This window comes from Mauremys reevesii, linkage group 6, assembly GCF_016161935.1.
Source record: "Mauremys reevesii isolate NIE-2019 linkage group 6, ASM1616193v1, whole genome shotgun sequence".
NCBI lineage: Eukaryota > Metazoa > Chordata > Testudines > Geoemydidae > Mauremys > Mauremys reevesii.
In genome coordinates, this window is record NC_052628.1 from 58,576,034 (window position 1) to 58,598,004 (window position 21,971).

At 41.9% G+C, this 21,971-nt stretch overlaps 1 protein-coding gene across 4 annotated transcripts in view; it reads left to right on the plus strand.

The window, feature by feature from the left end:
• Positions 1-1,462: 1,462 nt before the first annotated feature.
• Positions 1,463-21,971, plus strand: part of LOC120407783 (leucyl and cystinyl aminopeptidase) — a 94,709-nt gene continuing 74,200 nt past the window's right edge. The window contains exon 1 of one of the 4 annotated variants that reach the window (XM_039543853.1): positions 1,463-1,720. Coding sequence is in view for 1 of the 4 variants with exons in the window: in XM_039543852.1 (XP_039399786.1) it covers positions 3,176-3,194 (19 nt within the window). In the remaining 3 variants the exon portion in view is untranslated. Of the gene's footprint in view, positions 1,721-2,523; positions 3,195-4,256; positions 4,277-21,971 lie in introns of those variants that run through there. The other 3 variants (XM_039543855.1, XM_039543852.1, XM_039543854.1) reach the window with 3 other exon arrangements.

Sequence of the window (21,971 nt, forward strand, 5' to 3'; positions counted from 1 at the left end):
CCGAGGTCCGCCGGGGATATCAGTTTGCGGCTCCTTCACAGGGCCGAGAGCATGGGAGTGTATTTGGCGCGGTTTACCCGTCCCAGACACCTGCCCCTTTTGCGGTGTGAAGGAGACTCTGGCGCACGTTTACCTGGAGTGCACCAGGTTGCAGCCCCTATTCCAGCTCCTCTTAGATTTTTGGTTGCACTTTTCCCCTCACCTTCTTATTTATGCACTCCCCATCCATGGCCCTACGAAGTCACAGGACCTCCTAGTCAACCTCCTCCTGGCCCTGGCTAAAACGTCCATCTATAAAACCAGGGAGAGGAGGTTGGCCAATGGGGTCTCCTGTGACTGTGGGGCCTATTTCCGATCCTCCGTCCGTTCATGCATCCGGGCAGAGTTCCTCTGGGTGGCGTCCACTGGCTCCCTTGATGCCTTCGAGGAGCAGTGGACGCTGTCCAGGGTTCTCTGCTCGGTGTCCCAGTCAGGTTCCCTTCGTTTAACCCTTTGACCACACTCCTGTTCCTGTTATTTCATTAGTTGTCCCCCAGAATCACTTGGCTTCCTGGTCCTGTGGGTCCTCCCCTTAGGCTGGGAGGAGGTCCTTTAGCAGTGAGTGGGCTTCCGCCCTCCCACTTCCTGGATCCCAATAGGAAGCTGTGTCAGGGGGATACAGGGTCTCAAGCATTATTAGGAAACAGCGTTCATTTTCTATTTGTGCTACTATGAGGAAGGCAGTTAGCTAAAAGTTAGGACAGATCAAAGACTGCCAAATAAAGGTGAACATACCATACTGTTTCTCCTCGTCCCATGATAATTGCTACACTTTGTGTTAAAAATTACTGTTTTAAAAAAGTGGAATATTAAGCTTTATATGCTTTAAAATTTACTAATCATAGCAGAAAATTATGAGCTTGGTGATCCTAAAGGTTAGCATACTTTCAAAAGTGAAATATAACCATTCCTGGCTGTTTTTTAAAAATATATATTTTAAGACTTTGAGCTGGTTCAAGACAAGTTCCTGGTTATGTTTCAAATTATAATACAAAACTATGGCAACTGGAGTAAAGATCTGATATTGGACAGAATTTAACATCCATCAATTTTATTAATCACCTGTATTACTAGAACTAAGTCCAAAGACTATAAATAGTTTACAGTAAAGCAAAATGTCTATTTCTTAGATCCCTATAGGATTTGTCTTTTTAATATTCTAGAAATTGTAGTCTTATGAACAAAAAATTTAAACACAGTTAATTGATAGCTTTCTTGTTAGCCTTGTCCTAAACAAAACTTATATAGAAAGCATTACATTAAAAACTCTATCAGCCCAGTTTTGCCCAGCTATAAGTTAGTACCACCTGGAAACAATCACATGTTGCATCTGAGCAGTCCCACTGACTTCTTGGGAAATTGACCTCAATCAGACAATCCAGGTGCATAAAGTTCAGCATGCCCATAAAGGTGGACTAGATGGGGCTTTTAGTTTGGATTTCCAGCATGAGCTGTCTCAGAAGGATGCATTATTCTACTATCAGAACACAACAGGAGAAGGTGTTTCAAGTTTCATTGAGGAAGCTAGGATGGTGGAAGGCCTGATAGAGCAACCAAGACAAAATTATTTGTAGTACAAGTCTGTGTGTAGTCTCCATTTGATATGGTGTAGCATCCCAACACTGTAGAGTCTGCTGCCCAGGAAATTAATGTTGATTGTTTTACATTTGGGTCAAGCAGGGTAAGTACTTACATAGGAAACCTCCAGGGAGATCCCAGCTGTTAGAACAAATGGTGTTGCTGATTCAATAGTCAGCACTTTTTATTTTAAGTCAGGACAGAAACAGTGCCTGGCTCTGGTGTTACACAGGGCCCCATGTTGCTAGAGGTATCCTCTTTTGCATGGGATGTAACAATATATTGATAGTTTAAATTGCTTTTAGCACTTATTGAACTTTGTGCAAGATTAGGAGTTAGTGCTAATGTTAAATTCTAATTCTGGTAACTGAGTCTCCCAAGCAGTTTCACTTCTGTTATATGGGATTTCCTTGACTGTCTCACTTTTGCTGACCCAAGTGCTTAAGAATCATAAGTTAGCATTCAAAATAATACATTAGCTTAAATTAAAAAGGGGGGGGGAAAGCCTTTTCTGGTTCATGGATCTTTAGGGTATCATGTCACATCTTCAAGCTCCCCCCCCCCATGACTTGAGAATCTTGGCTTTCATCACAAGCCTTGAGAGAGAGTGCTTTAAGAAAAAACATAGTGAGACTTGTGATTGAAATTGTGTGATGGGGAGATACTACTTCTGTCCCAAATGTTAAGTAGTTCCCATAGTGGTGTGTTGTACCCCAAAGCCTGCAGACATTTATGTCAATATCTTTGGAGCCAGTGGGACTGCTTTTGTGAGTAAAAGCTATGCACGGTGGATCAGTGTTTATAGGTCCCTAGGGTATGTTGAAAGCTGCTATTCTCAGGAGTATTAAACACATTCTCGTAGGTGCTGGAAGTAGGGGTGCTCTTGCACCCCCCTGGGTTTGAAGTGGTTTCCATCATATACACAGGCGTTACAGCTTGGTTCAATAGCTTCAGCCCCCCCGCTTGCGCTGCTCAAGGAAGAGGTGGTTGGCGCTCCTGGAGTGGCAGGCCAGGCTTAGAGAACGCGGGCAGGAAAGGGAGAGCGGCTCCTTCAGGGCTGGGCGAGGTCAAAGGCGCGGAGCTGCGGGCGAGCAGAGCTGAGGCAGGAGAAACCAGCCGCCTCCTGCCCCTGGCAGCTTAGCGAGGCAGCAGCGGGAGGAGGAGCCCTGCGAAGCAGCGGCCCAGCCCAGGCGGGGGAAGCGAGGGCTCGGCTCGGAGCAGCAGAGAGGCCAGAGCAGAAAATGGTCGTTTGGGTCTTGGTGCAAAGGCGAAGCTGCTAGGAAGAGCCGAGCCGAGCCGGAGCCCCGTGCAAAGGGGCGGGGAGCTCCCTGCGCCGCGCCGCCTGCTCAGCCTCCCCCGTCTAGCCAGCTGGGCTGCAGCACTTGAGCTGCCGGCCGCAGTGACTCGTGCATGACCCACAGCAGCAGGACTGAGCGGAGCGCCCGCCCCGGCAGCATGCAGCAGGACTGAGGGGGCGCAGCCCGGCAGCCGCTGCTGCTCCGTGCCTCTTCGCGTCCTCCGTGCCTGGGCTCTGCCGGCTGAGGGATCCCGCAGGAAAATGGAGCCGTTCCCCCACGGTGAGTGAGTGGCGCCGCGGGCACTGGCCGCGCCCTGCTGCAAGCGGACTCCTCGCTGCAGCCTTGATGCTGGCGGCAGCTGCCGCGGCCCCGGCGCGGCCCTGCCAGAGGGAGCCCCTGACTCCGCGCCTCTGCTCTGAGTGCGCAGGCCCCACAGGGCACGCTCAAGGTCAGGGGGCTCCGGGCGGGGGGGAGCACCGACCCAACGCATGCCCACAGCTCCTGCACCCCACCCTGCCCAGTGCCCTGGGGGTGCAGCAGAGCAGGGAGCCAGCTCAGCTGCACCACTGAAGACTCTCACTGAAGAAAGTTTGACAAGATGGGGGCGGTAATTGCTTTTCTTGGTCTGATGGAAGATCTTACCTCGCCCACCTCCTCTCTAATATCCTGGGCCCACCACGGCTACAGCACGGCAGGGAGGAAAGTGTTTTAGCTGGCAGGAGTTCGCCTTGCGGGCTGGTGGAAGGCAGCCTGGCCACTCATTCCCTGACCATCTCCTCTCCTGAAACACAAGCTGGTGTGGCCCAGTGAGCCTGGCTTAAAGGCTTCTTAAAAATGCTGCTAACAGATAATTGAAAATTGTAAACCCTCCCATGTGGGAGCAGTTTTGCTGCAATTTTTTTCTTTTTAATTACAAGAGCACATGAGAACCAGATTCTTTGTTTCTGCGGAGTTCATGTGCTCTTGTTTATTTCCCAAGCACTGTCATAATCCTCTGTGGGACCTAACATAACCGTATCTGAGCTTCGCTGAGGTACACACAACAGGCAAATAATGCTCTTGCTCAGATACATGGCCCTCATCATTAGAGTTAGTACTTGCATAGACAGTGGAGAATAGGCAACGGGCAACTAAGGAACAAGATCCTATGATTATGTAAATGACTCAATCACCAGAGACAATGTCAACAGCCAATCAAAAATGAGGAGAGATTGAAATAGGAAAACAAGGGCAGGTGCTCTCTTTCCTCCCCCCTCCCCCCTAACCACACAACAGAGTGGCTTGCAAAACTATTTCCATGCAGCTTCAGCAGTAATGTGCATTTCCTTTTGCCTTTCAGATGAGACTCTGAAAGCATATAGGTAAGATTTGTATATTCTTACCTTACAAAGGTGAGATTCAACTAGAGTTTCTGCATCCATTGTTAAAATGCAATCATGTCTGGGGTGGAATGCAGCAGCTGTGTAAAAGCAACACTTCCCAACAGCTAAAGGCGGAACATGAAGTTGCCCAAAGCATTTGAAACTGCAGGGAATTTGAAAGTAGAGGTCTAAAATAGAATTTGGACAGGACAGTGAGTGTAGTATACTACTACTTATTAAAAATACTGAGAGGTTCTGAAGGACATGTGGTCAGGGTCTTGGTCAGTTAAGTTATACAAGTAAAAGAATTAAGAGTGAAAGCTGAAACTCAGGCAGAATTCGCTGCATTGTACTTGAGTTTCTCAGTGATTTGTCAAGCAATAATGTAGTAACTGCTTCAAAATTCAGAGAAATGCCTTTGCAGTGAAAACCGGACCTTCCTAGTCAACTTAATGAGATATTTTTGTCATGCCAGTATTACGCTAGCTTTTCTCCAAAGAGCCTCATGTTTGCATGTCCAGATAGGAGTGGTGATAGTCTTAACTTTGTAAATGTTTTGCCCTTTTGACTTTTGAGATGGCCCTTTAAAGTTGGTTTAAGTGCTATTGCATTTTATCACTAAATAAATTGAAGCTTGTTCAGTATAGGAGTCTTCCCAGGATTTAGCAAGAATATAAACAAAGTAGGCAGTCACTTAGAATATATTAAGAACTTATTACAGACTAAGGGTGGGGGTCGAACTAGGGTACGCAAGTTCAGCTACGTGAATAGCGTAGCTGAATTCGAAGTACCCTAGTTCGAACTACTCACCCGTCCAGACGCCGCGGAATCGAAGTCCGCGGCTCCACGGTCGACTCCGCCACCGCCTTTTGCAGTGGAGGAGTACCGGAGTTGACCGCGGCGCTTCCGGAGTTCGAACTATCGCATCCAGATTAGACGCGATAGTTCGAACTCCGAGAAGTCAAACTCACCGCGTCGACCCGGCTGGTAAGTGTAGACTAGCCCAAAGAGTTTATATTCTGTGCTCTTTGTACATCTGGGAAAAGATTACATCTCTTTGAGCAGAAACCTAGTTTGTAGGAGGTATTTTTAATAAAGGAAATCACTTAAGATCTAGAAGTACATGCTCTTATGTTGAAGAATATGTGCTGCCATGTTAATAACCTCACTCCAAAAGCCTTGGATCTGGGTTAATAGTACTTCACTGTCATGCAGGAGAGTGGTGTTTGAATTCTGCTCTTTTCTCACCAAGGCTGCAGCAGAGAGGTGTGGTAGGCCCCGAAACACTGCTCAAAAGTGGTCTCTGCTGCTAATGGAGAAGTTGTGTTGGCGGTAGGGTTACCAACCCTCCAGGATTGGCCTGGAGTCTCCAGGAATAAAAGATTAATTAAAGAGTGTCACATGATGAAATCTCCAGGAATACGTCCAACCAAAATTGGCAATCCTAGTTGAAGGGGCTGGGAATAGAACCTCCTTTCCTCCAGGAAGCTAAAACACATACCTTTGGGTGAAGGGTGGTGGTGGGAGTGTTTGGCGCAATCCTCCAGGTTAAAGACAAGCTGCAATTTCCTCCCACAAAAGGAAGCTACAGGGGATTTCCATGATAGTCAGAGTATGGGATGTTGAGATGTGGTGTTGCTCACACTCGAATAACTGGGAACATTCATACTGCTGGCTTTCTGAACACAGAGTTAGTTTCTAGGGCTGGCAGTCTTGCACCTTGTATGAGCATTGAATCATTTCAGCAAATAACATTATTTAAAAAACAAACAAACAAAAAAACCCCACCCTTTGGTTCACTTTGCTTTTGCTTTCTCTCTTAACAGAAAAAGAGAGAAAACTGACCACACCCTGAGGACTGTGGGCTCTAATCCACAAGTTCATTTTATGCAAAACTCCCCTTGACGCTTAGGGGTATTATGTGACAGTTTGGTGTCAAGGATCATTTCCTCATTCTTGACACCTAACCCTCCAGATAAGGGAGCATCCATGGGAACTCACATTGGCATAGCTACGTCTCTCGGGGGGTGAAAAATCCACACCCCTAAGAGATGTAGCTATGCTGACCCAACCCCAGTGTAGGCAGTGCTAGGTTGAGCGCAGAATTCTTCCTTCGACTTAGCTTCCACCTCTTGGGTATCTATCAGGATGGGTAGTGTCTGAACTGATGTGCTGTGGCACAGCACAGCTGCACTGCTGAAGCTGTGCCTCTAGCATTTCAGCTGTAGACAAGCCGAAAGGCACAGTTCTTCTAGTCAACGTTTCTTTTGTGATGGGAAACAGTTCTTAAAATAAGAGGGAAAACACAGGTTCCTGCCTCTAAACATGAACGATAGCCCTGATCCTGCAAATATTTTTGTCTATGCTTAACGTTACTTGCCCAAGTAGTCACTTCAGTAGGACAATTCCTGTGTGGAGTGTTAAGTGTGTGCATAAATACTTGAAGGCTATGGCTTTCTTTGCCTACAAAAAAAGTGTGTGTGTCTTTCATTAAACCCTGGATCAAAACATAGGTCCTGGTCCTCTGTGGGCAGTATGGCCAGGGGCTGCCAGAGCAGGTCATTACAAGATGAGGGCCTAAATAACTGCGTTTATAAATCCCTTGGTCATAGTGTTTGTTTGTTTTTTGTTCTTTAATAAGTAATTAAACACAGGAATCAATAGGAGACCCTTTTTACAACCTGGCTAATCACAATCTAACCAAAACAAACATGCTGGCTCAAAGGCCCATACTGTTGCATAAGTCTCTGGTTTTTGTCTGTGACTGCAGTACTTCTGTAAATTGGACTACAATTTAAGAGAGAGTCCTAGAGGACTGGAGAAGGGTAAATATTGTACTGACCTGGGATGTCATCTTCTCTTTAATATTAATTTGTTCCAGTATCTTTCCAAGTATTGAACAATCAGTTTGTAGGCACCTCCACAGTAATAGGATGATAAGCAATAGCCAGCATGGATTTATTGTTGGTTTGGTGTGATTTGTTCTTAACTTTCTCCTTTGAGGGGGTTACTGGCCACGGGGAGAAGAAAGCCATAGATGTGATTTCTTTTTCTTTTCTTTAAGTAAGGCTTCTAACACGGTCCCACATGACGTTCTCATAAAGTAGGGAAATGTGTCTTAGATTAAATAACTATTAAATGGGTTTACAACTCATAACTACTTTTTAAATAGAGAGATTTTCAATGGCTTGCTATCATACTGGGAGGGCATATCTAGCGGGATCTTGCAGGGATCTGTCCTGGGTCCAGTACTCATCAATATTTTTGTTTAATGATTTGGATAATGGAGTGAAGAGTAAGCTTATAAAATAAAATTGCCAGATGACACTAAGATGGGAGGGTTGCTAGCACTTTGACTGATAGGATTAGAATTCATGATTACTGTGACGAATATAGAGAATTTGTCTGAAATCAACCAAGATTAAATGCAATAAAGACTAGTGCAAAGTACTATTTAGAAAGGAGAAATCAAATGCACAAATACTGCTTAGCCAGTTACTCCTCATTTTGTATCACTGCTGAAAAGGATTGGGGTTTATAGTGGATCACAAATTGAATATGCACCATCAATTTCATGCGGTTTTGGAAAAGGCTAATATCTTTCTGGGATATGAGTGTATGTAAGACACAGGAGATAATTAGCCTGCTCTACTCAGCACTGGTGAGGTCTCAGCTGGAGTCTTGTGGCACCTGCAACTGGACACACTTTTGCCAATTTGTCCACATCTTTCCTAGAGTCCAGAATAGGGCAACCAAAATGATAAGGTATAGAAAAAAATCTGACCTATGGGGAAAGGTTAAATAAACTGGGCATGTTCAGTCTCGAGAAAAGAAGACTGAGAGGGGACCTGATAAGTCTTCAGATATGTTAAGGCTTGTCATAAGCAGGACTTTGATACGTTGGTCTCCATGTCTGTCAAGGGTAGGACAAGAAGTAATGGGGTTAATCTGCAGCAAGGGAGATGTGAGTGTGAAATCCTTATCGTTCAGGTGTTTTTAAGAATATGGATGGCCTAGGTGTACTGAACCCTACCTTAGTGCAGGGGCTGGACTTGATGACCTCTTGAGGTCCTTTGCATTTCTATGATTCTATGGATGGTCCCACTAGAAATTGATAGGATTACTTGAGGAGGTAAGTATTAGTCAAAGTGAGTAAGGGTGGCAGAACTTGGCCATATGGCATTTGTTCTATAGTTCTGTATGTTCCTTAATGATATTGCAAAATGTCTTGCAAGGTTTGTGTTTTTACTTTCAGTTTGAAGTGTCTGAGGAGGTTCTCTTTTCAACATTTCCTGTAAAATGTAGAAGGCATAAATAGATTGCTAAGGGTTTCCTTTATAAAAGGAGGGGGAAAAAATAGAGGTGGAGATATTTGCAATGTTTCTACATGTCACTTGTTTGAAACAGATGGGTTGAAACAATTATATAGAGAAAGAATAGCTTGTTGTTGAGATCTGCCAAAAAGCAGAAAGGGTGAACCCTTTGATTTATGGTGTGCATTTTTTTGACAAAACAAATAAACTCAGAAATTAAGATTAAATCTAATTAGAATAAATTGATGAGCAAAGTGAAATGAGTTGCAGACAGTAGAAATAAGCCAGTTTTGCTACTAAAATTTGTAGGAAAAATGTTGATTTGGTAATAGACTTATTTCAGCTGTTTTATGACTTCTAAAAATACTTCCTTTTGGGAACTAGTATTGTTAGGTGTACAGAGTGTATTCTCGGTTGCAGGAGCATGCCCATACAAATCCAAATCCACTGTTGCAATACTCTTATCCTTCTCTGTCAGCATTATGCACTGTCCTATTATGGATCAGAAGGGAGTCTACTTGTCCGCACCGTATCACTGAATCCTATAAAAGGTATGGATAAGGTCTGTTAAATCAATTAGCTCATCATCCTGACAGTGCAAGATTGTTCTCAGTAGTGTTGTTTGTGGGTGCGTGGTGGTTTTTTTTTTTTTTTTTTGGTGGTGGTTTCTCCCAGTAGTGAGTGGTTCCGCCACTTTCTTTGGGGAAACAATTCTAGAGTCTAATAGATATCACTGTCAGAATAGCTTGCCTAATATTTTTCTTCTTAATTTCATCCCGTTGTTGTGAGGTGTGCCACATTACTAAATAATCCCTTTCCACCAAAACACTTAAGGGGACATAGCTCTGCACAGTTTGTGTACTTCATTCTTTCTTTCCTCCAAAATCCATATCCAACACCTTGTCCTTCCCCGTATCTTTTTAGCAATGAGGTACCCAGATCTGAACACAATACTCCAGGTACAGTCTCACCAGAGCCAGATTATGGATGGATTATCCCCTCATTGCTCCATTGGTATATGCAGATCTAAACTCTACCATCTTTTTCTAATGGGGCTTTACATTGCACACTCAGGCTGTTGTTAGTTCGGTGCTTAAACAAGGCACTAGAACTGGAAGCAATTTTGATAGTGGTGATGGTGAAAGTAACAAAGGAAGAAGTTCCTGTCGCCAGATAAGTTAAGTCACACTTTAGGAAGTGTCAGGAACAACAAGGAAGGGTGAAATCCTCTTGTCCTAAAGTTAGCACAACCATTGACCCTATCTCTGTCATTGGTGGGATGCTATCCCAGTTAGTTAACTCAAACCCTTAGATGTCTGGGAGATGTCCCGCAAGTCTAAGAGGTAGAAAGCTTATTTTGACCTTAAAATGTCTGTCATCAGTAAAAGTATTTAACTTTTTTCTCTTCTTGTGCTCTCTTCGGCATGATGACTTACTGCTGTGTAATCCAGCAGCCCATACTCATGATGTCTCTGAGGCTACTCACATGTGTAAAGGCTGCTATCTGCAGGCCCTATAACAAACAGCTACCTGTAAGGAATCTTGGAAAACCATTACAAGATAACATAAAACAACCTCCATTTAGCTAGCTAATAAAAAACAATATTGTTATCTCTTGGCTGGCTCTCCGGTAATAATTCACTAATAAGGGGCCAAATTCATCCCTGGTATGACACCACTGACTCAGCTGAGTTTCATCTGGGTTGGATTTGGCTCGCCATTCCCAGGAGCAGGTTGGCTTTCGCTGATTCTGGTGCAAACAGAGTAAAAGAAACTCTACTGAAAAGAACCTTGTAAGAGATGGGCGGGAGAGGAGAAAAGAGGACAAAATAGTAGGGAAAAAAGAACAAGTTTCAAAAAGGGCTTTCCAAAGAAAAGAAACTACCCAAAGTAAACTGTTTGACTGCGTCCTTTGATGTTTGAACTCCTTCTTCATGGGGGAAGACCGTACAATTTCTTGGCCTCTTAGAGCTATTCTTACACAGGGCAGCCGCTACTTATGAAATTTTAGTTCAGTGGCATTTTAAAATGAAATCTAATTAAATTCTAAAATAGATTAGCATAGTTCAATACAGCTATATTAATATAATTTTTGTTAGACTGTGTCTGCTGTTGGGTATTTGAAAAGTACATACACAACATGCTTGTAGTAATGTATACTTAAGTATCTTGATATTGCCTACAGGGATGTAAGTACACTGTACTTAAATTATCTGACTAGGAAACCCGATTAGAAACACTACATACCCTAAGGCAAAAAAAGAGCAGAAGGAGAATCCTGAAGGAAACAGGAAAGGCAGAAATGCCAGATGACCAATGCAATCCATTATTGAGATAAATTATATCTTCTCCAATCTGACCAAAGTGAATACTCTTCTCTATTAAGGCCCTATTCTGTGCCTCAGCAAGTGAATTCGCTCTCTTATTTCAGTGTGAGCTTTTGTCTCCCTAGGGAGAGCTGAACAAGCTCTTGGTGCCCAAATCTGACATTCTAATTTATTTTGAATAGTACTTTGCTCAGCTACCGGTCTCTTTGGCTTCAATATGTAAAAACTAAGAGTAAAATCCTGGCTCCTCTGAAGTCAATGGAAATTTTGCTATGAACTTCAGTGGAGCTGTGATTTCATCCTCTGTTAGTAAATATTGCAGAGTACACTTAGTGAGATGGCCTCTTTAGGATAGTATACCGGTATATGAAACTGTTTCCACAGGTTAAGTTTTATCCCTGTTTAATTTAGGGATTGTCTCTTAGGGTAGGTCTATACTCACCGTACGGGTCGACGTGGTGAGTTTGACTTCTCAGAGTTCGAACTATCGCGTCTAATCAAGACGCGATAGTTCGAACTCCCCGCGCGCTCCGGTCGACTCCGGAACTCCACCACCACGAACGACGGTGGCGGAGTCGACCTTGGAGCCGCGGAGTTCGACCCCGCCGTGTCTGGATGGGCAAGTCAGTCGAACTAGGGTAGTTTGACCCCCCCCCCCCCCAGTGTAGACCAGGCCTTAGTTGTCCACATGTTTGAGTAGTGCCCTATATTGGGTCTCTTAAAGGATTTCCCCCCCCCCCCCCCACCTCCGTTACAATATTTTCAACAGGGAATTCATCCTTTGTTTTGTATTACGGGCATTTCTTTGTCTTTCCAGAGACTTAACCCTGGCAGTATTTCTCTCTTTTCCCCCCGCCCCAATAAAATAAAATAAAATTGTGTAGCACCACTTTTCAGATTGTAGTGACCTCATAATTGTTGTGTATTTCCCAAGATTACAAGCTGATATCAAAGGAGTAACATGCATGTCAGTGCAAAATGTGTAGCTTATTTCAAAGACTTACTCCTGGGTATTATATTTTGCACCTCCCAAATCATGTCTGTGTTCCTTGATCTTTGGAATGAGCATACTCATTTCAAGAGTTTAAACCTTTTAAGCCTCTTGTGCAGAGGTAATTTGGTCACTTATCTATATATTTTTTATATTATATAATATAATTTGCAGATAATTTCCACTTTGTTGGAATTATTGCTCCATTCTGTCCATTTTTTCAGTTACTACTTTATTTTTGATGCTGCGGGTGGAAACTTGTCTTTCTTATGTAGTGCCAGCCACTGGAATCTACTATGATTTTTTCACTGTTTTTCTCAGGAATTAATTCAGACCTCTTCTTCCCCCCCCCCCCCCCCCTGGTTTTCTGGATCTGGAAGCTGTGAGTAGATAACATTGTGTTTGTTGCTGGTCAACTAACTAGGTTTGGAAGCAAACTCACTCTGCTGTTCCTGTTGTAAGAGTTTGGTTGTATAGCAGAAATGATCAGTATGTCTCTGAGAAAAGAGAACAAACCCTGGGTTATTTAAAGCAGCCTTAGCTTCCACTGGCTGCAGAGAGACTTGAGTAGTCTTCCGGGGGGGTGGGGAGATAGGGAGGAAGGTTGTGGAGCAAAGACCGATTAAATAAAAGGTCATTGTTGAGATATTTGGCTCTCTATATAAACTACACCTCTACCCCGATATAACGCGACCCAGGATAACAGAATTCAGATATAACGCAGTAAAGCAGTGCTCTCAGGGGGGCCTGTGCACTCCGGCAGATCAAAGCAAGTTTGATATAACACGGTTTCACCTATAAAGTGGTAAGATTTTTTTTTTTTTGCGCCCAAGGATGGCGTTATATCGGGGTAGAGGTGTACCTGTTGTGGTTGCAAAGTGAAGTGATTCAAAATGTTTTTAACTTATTTATTCTTATAAATCATGATTTACATCCCTTGGGTTTTTTTAATAACTTTAATCAAGCTGAGGCCCTGTCAGACTAATTTGACAGTTTGTACTATTGTGATTTTAGATTAAAATCTATGATTAAGTTGTATACTTTGTTTTTTGTTTTAAATACTGCTACTGGTAGAGTATCTTTGCATTTTACAGAACTGTTAAACCTATAAAACAAAATATTGGAAATGAAGGCTCTGATTCAGCAAACAGTTAAGCTGATATGTAATTTTGCTCACATTAATAATCATATTGACTTCAATGGGACCAGTCGAGCTTAAAGTTATGAATGTGCTTTTTAACAAGATACTTTATCCCCTTATGGTGTAACTGCTTATTGACATTCTGGATGTCAAAAGCGTCACACTCGATCACACTGGTTTTTATAATATCAAGGTGCTGCTCCAATATGGTCTGCATTATGGTGGTGGGGGGGAGACTCTTATTCTTTCACTGTGCTTACTGGTAAGAAGTTGGGCCAGGATGCTCAGCTGCAGGGAGCACCTCCTGTTGCTTGCTGACAATGAAGGAATGTCACTGACAAGAGTTGGAGGAATTATTTCTGGTCCTCTGCTGGAAGCATGGTGGATATAATGGAAGGTCTCATGGCAAGTATGAAGCATAATCCATTTTTATGTGAGGCAGTAGCATCTGCAAAGGTAGAATAAAAGGACATTTGAAACCGTAATATACTGCTTTCAAAGATAGGCTTAACTTTGGAGCATGTTCTTGGAGGAGGCTCCTCAGAGGAGCAAGGAGCTTGTAGAAAGGAGAGAGATGACAAGGAAAAGTAGATTAATGATGTTGACCATACACCTACAAGGCGCATAATCATTAACCTGAAGATCAACAAACACAGAAGCTGATGCATGAGTCAGTTTTTAAATTGTTCTTTTTCTGGGTCCCATAAAACAAAGTTGTAATATTCAGGTAGAACAATAACATACAGATGTCCAGTCAGGTTTTTTCTTCTCTTCTCAAACTATTTTGCCTCTGAATATTCTGATTAGTATGATTACACACCAGTGATCTTTTCCCATTGACTGAATATGCAGCATGTATTGAAACTAGTGGGTAAATCTAATCCTAATAATGTCGTTGTTACCATGTGTTCCCTGTCTGCCTGTCGGTAGCCACCTGCTGTCTGTTGCTATATACCAGGGGTAGGCAACCTGTGGCACACGTGCCGAAGGCAGTATGCAAGCTGATTTTTTTTTCTTTTTTTTTTTTTTTCCCCTTCCAGTGGCACTCTCACTGCCCGGGTCCTGGCCACCCGTCCCGGGGGCTCTGCATTTTAATTTAATTTTAAATGAAGCTTCTTAAACATTTAGAAAACCTTATTTACTTAACATACAACAATAGTTTAGTTATATATTATAGACTTATAGAAAGAGACCTTCTAAAAAACATTAAAATGTGTTACTGGCACGTGAAATCTTAAATTAGAATGAATAAACGAAGATTCGGCACACCACTTCTGAAAGCTTGCCAACCCCTGCTATACACTGAGACTGTAAGAACTTTGCAGTGGGCTCCAGTCCCTGATTGAGACCTCTAAGTGCTACAACAATATAAATTATAAATAATCTGTAGCGGAGAGAACATTTGCTATATTAACCTCTCCCAATTTAAAATGGGGTTTTCACTTTCAGTCCAAATCCCAGTTATGAAAAGAAATTTCTAATCATGCAGTACCTGTTTGTAAGACTGGATCACACAGTGTATCACTGAGAGAATGGAGCTATCTGAGTCGATGAGGATGTGCTTTAATCTAGTGCTTCTAAAATTAGAGGATTGGGTGTAGAGCTGGAGAATTGTAATTAAAGAATAAAGCGACCACCACTATGTGTATGATCTCTTAAACCAAATTACTAGCAGGGTTAACTGCAAAGTCTTTCCCTGGAAACTTCTGGCTGAGATCACATGTAAGTACTATACTCCAAAAAGGAGTATTTTCCAGAAAGTTGTTCAGGGAGGTCTGCATTTGCCATATAACAGAAACTTTGTCATAACTTTAATTTATGGGCCTGATCTTCACAGGTGCTGAGTACCCACAACTCCAGCTGAAGTCAGTAGGAGCTGTCAATGCTCAGCAACTCTGAAAATCCGGCCCTCTGGTCCAAATTACTTGAACTGTGCCACTGAGCACTATTATCCAAAATGCAAAGTTTTTATCACAGCATGACTCTATATTGCCTCACTGGGCTAATGTTCTTGAAAAACATTCAAAATGTATAATATATTAATTGCAAATCGGAAATTAAAATCTTAAAAAGATCCCCAAACTCCTCCTCCTCCTCCCCACCCACCTCTGGGTGCTTGGATGGGATGGAGAATAAGGCTGAAATGCTGGCTCCACTGAGTCAAATGGGAGTTCTACCACCAACTTCATTGGAGCCAAGATTTCACTCCAGAAATGGAAGGGTGCAGAGTCAAGGTGATCCTAGCTACTTCTGGAATGAGTGAGATGATAACTCACATCTATCAGTTAGATCACTAATGGATAGTTAAAGTTTTGTAAGGCAGTAGGCTATTATGGAGATGGATGGGTGTGGTATAAATAACTTTTTGGTGAATATCCCCTTATTCCAGTAGTGCCCTATTGATTCTAAATTGCATATTCATGTGGTAAGGGGACAGTTTGGTCCTTAAGTATTTAAAGTATACAGTAGATGATCACTCTCCTCACCTGCCCAAAAATTGCTGATGACTTCTAAATTTGAAGTGATCTATCAATAGTAATCTGATTATACACTTAATGATATACTGGTAGATTTTTTTTGGTAATCTAATTGAGTCTTCAATCTGAAGTCCTGCCAAAGAAAATGCATTTGCGGTTTTATTAGAAGTCTGGAAGAGACTTTAAGGAAACGTTTTTTGTTGAAGCCACTATTTATTTTTCTTGGGTGCTTCTAAAAAGATCGACATTTTATCTCCTATTTTTCAGAGCAGCTTAAGTCTGAAAATTTCATTGTGCCAGCAAAAAGGGTCTGTCTAAGACAGAGAGACCAGAATATTTCAGTAAAAAGATGCCATGCACATCTCAGAGCTGCCATTCCCTTGTTTTGGCTTTTTTTCCTTTTGGAAAGAGATGTTTTCTCCTTTCTTTTAATATCTATAAAGAAAATAAATGCATTTCTGCATCAAGGTGGTATAAAATACCAATGAATTGTGTTTCTAAAATATTAAGGCTCAGATTTTGAAAACCTTTCCAGAAACATTTCTGGTTTTCTCTCTTTGGTAAATCTGTCTTGCCACTTAGTTTGTTTTTGTTTTTTTGTTTAGGTGAACTGTTTCTGGTATTGCTGAGCATCCTCTTCCTCTCTCCCTTATTCACCTCCTTGTTTTGTATCTCCCTGCCATATTTGAAAAGCTGTATCATTGTGGTTACCTAAACCTCTGCTTGTCAAGAACACCGTACCAGTTTGACTATTTCTGCAGCCTGATCTGTCCTCCTGAAATTAGATGTCACCTTCCAAATATGAGCAACGAGTATGGTGTTACTACAGCTAAATGGTCATGTGGTGCCGAGATAGCATGTGTCTGTTTGCACTAAAGTTATGAAGCATTATAAAAATAGCAACAGCATGTTTGTGCTCTATTGCTGGGACCATAAGGAGACATTATCTCTGTGGATACAGAGTGTGAAGTCACCAATGGCAAAACTCTCATTGGCTTCAGTAAGGTCAGGTTTTCACCAAGAGCAGTTGGTTTTTGAACACCCTGAGTACATCTTCCACGTCTCCGTTTTCTCCTGTTTCAGTGTTTATGGTAGAATGCTTAAGATGTTTCAGGTGACCAGACTCTCCCGTTCTCATCAGCTAAATGCACAGATGACACATGCCTTTTCTATGAAATACAGTACTGTCTCTGTTTAAAAAACAAAACTAATAATAAAAAAGCTGGCTTGACAGCATTGGAAACAGTTTTCAGAACTAGAATAATACAGGCAGCATCACTGCAAACTTCCCTCTGCTGCATCACCATTGTCTTACCCATGTCCTGGAAGACCTACAACTGAAGTGAGCGGGGCTTCACATGGGCATTTGGTTCCAACCTGTGGAATCAATTGTAGCATCAGGGCTTTAACTTGTCTGCTTCACAATTGCATAATGAAGAAAGTACATAATTACTTCTCTCTCAAGTACTTACGTGGTCCTATTACTGTAGTATTTGAGCTCTCCTTGTAATGTTTTAATATAGTTACACTCACAACACCCCATGAGGTAGGGAAGTGCCATATCCCCTTTTTACAGATGGGGAACCGAGACAGAGACTAAGGCACGAAGACTACGCAGTTCTTGTACTGGTGTAACCATGTTGGTTAGGGATATGTTTTAGTGCAGATGTAATTATACCAATGTAAAGGTGCCTATGAACAGGTTTTTTTTTTTAATATTGGTGTAAATGCCTCTATGCTGGGTGATTGCACACAACTTTTGTGTAGACAAGCCCTAACTTTTATGTAGACTTGCTGAAAGTCGCGCAGTAAGTGTGTGGTGGAACTGCAAATTGAACCAGCGTCGCCAGAGTCCTAAGGTAGCCCTAATTGCTGGACTATTCTTTCTACCCTATGTTGGGTGGTGGTGGTGTGGATTAACTAATGTTTGTGCAGCAGTTTGAGTATCAAATGCTAAAAAGAAATGTCAGTTTTTGGTATCCTGGCTCTCTTGACAGATTTGGGTTAGCCAAGAGGACTTAGATGTTGACTTTCCAAAAGTTCTGACCTTTTGGTGTTTAGTAAATGTTTTGAGACTATTAGGATTCCTCTCTTTGCATGGCCTTTGTTTTCAGCTTTATATGCAGTGTAGTTGTAGTGGGACACAACTGAGAGTATCATTTCAGGACAAATTGTTTAGAGCAGGGCAGTTACAGCCCAAGGATGGGCTTTCTTTACTATTAAGGCAGACCAAACCAGCCAAACAGAGAGCGCTTTGGTCTCACCCCACTGGCTAACTGGCAGTCACACAAGCAATTCCTTTAGACACTCCAGTATCCCCACCAGCAGCTACTTTTTATAGGGATGAATGGTTATGAAAACCAATACCCCAGTAAAAGGAAAAAGGTTCTCTCAATCCCAAAGGACCAAGCCCCAGACCCAGGTCAATATACAAGTCGGATCTTACCCACCAATCACGTTGTTGCCAATTCTTTAGAATCTAAAGGTTTACTGATAAAAATAAATTGGTTAAATGGAATCAATTATGTGCAGTAATGGCAAAGTTCTTGGTCCATGCTTGTAGCAGTGATGGAATAAACTGCAGGTTCAAATCAAGTCTCTGGCTTGGATGGGTCATTCAGTCCTTTGTTCAAAGCTTCAGTCTTGCGTCTTAGCTCTGGAGGAACTTTACTACAATCTGAAGACAAACTGGAGGCGTTTCTAGGGCCTTTTATATCCTCTGCCATGTAGAAGGACACCCCTTTGTTCTTACTGTGGAAAATCACAGCAGCAAGATGGAGTTTGGAGTCACATGGGCAAGTCACATGTCCATGTATGACTCAGTTCTTTACAGGGAGAGCAGCCATTGCTCAGGATGCTACCTTGAACGTTTCCAGGAAGACTTCTCATGTGGATTGGAGTCTTCCAAGGTCCATTGTCAGTTAAGTGTTTCTTGATTGGGCGCTTAATTTGAAGAGTCCCTTCTCAATAAGGTGGTCAAATGCTTCACTGGTGCTACTTAGAATCAAACACATTGAGATACAAGTACATAGCCAATATTTATAACTCAAAATACAAAAATGATACATGTACACAGATAGCATAATCATAACCAGCAAATCATAACCTTTTTATAGACACATCACTCAACAACCTATGTATAATATTTGCTGCAAATATATAACAGTGGTTGCAAGAATGATCTAAGGTTACAGTTCATGTCAATAATGTCACACCTTTCTCTGGCAGCGTTGGCTGTTGAGTAAATGTTTTGAAACTATTAGGATTCCACTCTTTTTTGCATGGCCTTTGTTTTCAGCTATTGTATGCAGTGTAGTTGTAGCTGTGTCAGTCCCAGGATATTAGAGAGACAGTGTGGGTGAGGTAACATCTTTTATTGGACTGATGTCAGTTGGTGAGAGACAAGCTTTTGCGCTTATAAAAAACTCTTCAGGTCTGAGAAAGGTATGCCAAATGTCACTTTGAGGACCTTTCTCGAAAGTTTGTCATCTTCACCAACAGAAGTTGGTCTAATAAAAGAGATTGCCTCACCCAGCTTGTCTTTATTTAAGCTGACATTTCCCCACTGGACTGAGCCTAACTTTCTATTTTTGTGTTGTGTAAGGAATCCAGTGATGGAGATGCTGTAGCAGGTTTGCTAAATACTATCTGTACAACCCGTGTTCCCAAGGCTTTGGGGATTAAATTGTCTAAGTTTCTTTCTAACCTTGACAGCTACATGCGGACAATTCCCCTGTGTATTTTCTTGCTCCTTTTTACTTAGAGTGCCAAGACTAGGATTAGAACAAATAGAAAAGCTCTGAGAAGCCTGAGAATAAACTCTGTTCTGGTAAATATCTTCAGAAACTTCAGGCTTGTTTTTAAACTCTCCCCAGCCTTATTTAAGGACTTTCAACAAATCAGTACAGGCAGCTTTGGTTCACATCATTGACAAAGAATGGTATGCTGAACAACTTGTCTGTTTCCTGTTAAGTTAAAACAAACAAACCAACAAAAACCATTAACATCACTGTTGCTTAGAACAAATTGGATAGGGGCTAAGACTACCCTTAATTATAAAGTGTTGTTCAAAAATATGAAAAAAATGACAATCTGTACATACCATTTTCTTTAATGTCTACTGTGACTTTTTGTTTGTTTTTTAATTGCAGTACTTCCTTAAAGATCTTTCAAATGTCCCTGGATAAAGGATGATCCTTCTGATGGCTTCTGTATTTGTTTTGGCCAAGAGTTTCATTAGTGACTTGTGGATTTTGTTGTTGATGTTGTTGCCTCCAAATTAAAATGTATTTCATAGAGGACTGATTCTTGCAGGGTGGGTGCTCAGCAGTTCCTGCAGCTCTGGTCCCATATATTGTGTCAAGTTGGGCTCCCAGAATCCCTAATCACTTGAAAATCCTGCCTTTTGAAATGATTACTGCTTATTTATATTGTGGCAGCATCTAGATTGTGCAGAGCACAGTCCCTGCTCCAGGGAACTTGCAGTGTAAAAGACAAGACATAACAGGTGGATAAACCAAACAAGTAGTTTGGGCATTTGTTCTGTATTCCCCTCCTCCCCCTCCAATGTCCTGCTTTTTAAATTATGAAGAACATTTTGCAGCACTTTTGGATGATTTTTCCCCCCTTTTCCCCTTTTACTAATCAAACAGAATGAATGTTAGTGTTCTCCAAGACTTTGTATCTTTTAAACTCCTGCTGTTGTTCATTTAATCACGAAATGTATAACAAAGCAATTGCACACAATCAACAAATCTAGAACTAGCAGTGCCCGCACCCTTGAAAAACAATAGTACCTTATACCCATATACATCTTATAAAAGGGCATTTTTCATCATGTACACATGATCACCTTAGAGATGAACTTCTTTTCTTAAAGACCAAGAACCACTTTAAAACAGAGCAGTATAGTAGATGCTGAACATTGGAAAAGCCAGTAGTGAAGTAGCAGATCATAATTTTCATAGCAAGCAGTAAATTACCTTTTATGACATGAATAAAGACCAGAGGCATTAGAGATCTGTATGTGCAGCTTATTGTCAGTACAGTCCTTCACTAGTTCAGATCTCAGAAACTGTCTTACCAACATCTGTGAGTTTCTGCAGGATGTGTTCTGGATACTGAGTAAATAGCCCTTGTATGGTCTTTGCCTGCTGTGCATATTTAAAGGGAAAATGAAATTACCCACATAATGCTGAGTGCGTGTCTGCAGTGTTAGCTTGTCCCTGTTTATTACCAGTATACTTTGAGCTGAGCTGCATGCCTAAAACAAAGAATTAGTAATTGGCTTGGAAGTCACATTAACAGAATGTTAAGGTTAAGATTTAATTTCACAAAGGTCAGGAACTTCAGGTTTGAGATAACTTCAGTAACATTAAAGCAGGGACAGTGTTGGGTTGCTTGCTGTATAATCAGAGTTCATATAGAAATAGAAAGTTTGGTAGACATGACACTTTAGTGATAGTGCTCTTACCTTTATGTATTCTGTTGGCCACATTGTATCATGTTGTGTGTTGATGTGATGAAAGACCCTGTTTGTCAGGCATATGTGCAAGGAAGAAGTTACCATTACTGTGGGAACCTCCTCAATTTGCTGACTTTGTGCAGTTAAAGTAGTGTTAGAATGTTAAAGTTTTACCCTTTTATTTTTACATGTGCTCTGTTAATGGGTGAAAGTGGGGGAGAGGGAGAAATGCAACCAGAGATACAGGAAAAGGCATCACATGAGAGGAGTTGAGGCTCAAAGAGTGTATGCAATTCCTTTTCCTCTCATTTCCTCCGAGCCCTCTTTAATGTATGAAATCTGGTACAGTTTCAGTGTGTGGTGCTTCTGGTTCCAGGCTCTTGGTTTCCTTTAATTGTTTTTATTGAAGCTAACAGGATCATATACAAATTCAGGTCTCCCATAAACCACTACAGAACCCTGTTAAGGTCACCAGGCAAGATAGCAAGGGATGTGCTTTCCAAAGAGGTATATGGGGATTTAGCTGGACAGCTACTATTGGTGTTTATGAGTGATGACAAAAAACTGTTGCACGCTACTTGGAAAGCATATCCCAAAGTGTATAAAATCTTATACCATACTAACAAAAAATACTGTAAGAGCTGCCATTGTCAATGGAAACACGAGCTGGGATTTTGAAAGGAGCCTAAGTATTTGGGTGCACAAATTCCATTAAAATTCAGTAGGCATCATTTGCTTAACTCCCTTAGGCCCCTTTTAAAAAATCTCACCCAGCAGTTCTAGAACACTTGCAATGGTCGTCTTTCCAAATACGAGCCTGGCCCGAACTGGGTTGGCTTCTTAAAAGACCAATTTAGGCATACTTTGAGTGCTTAGGGCCCTTGCTTCCGAGCAACTATAAACTGCCCCTTTAACTTGCAAAGTACTGTGGTTCCATAATATATTCTCTCCAGGATCCACTTACACATCTGCTATACTGTTA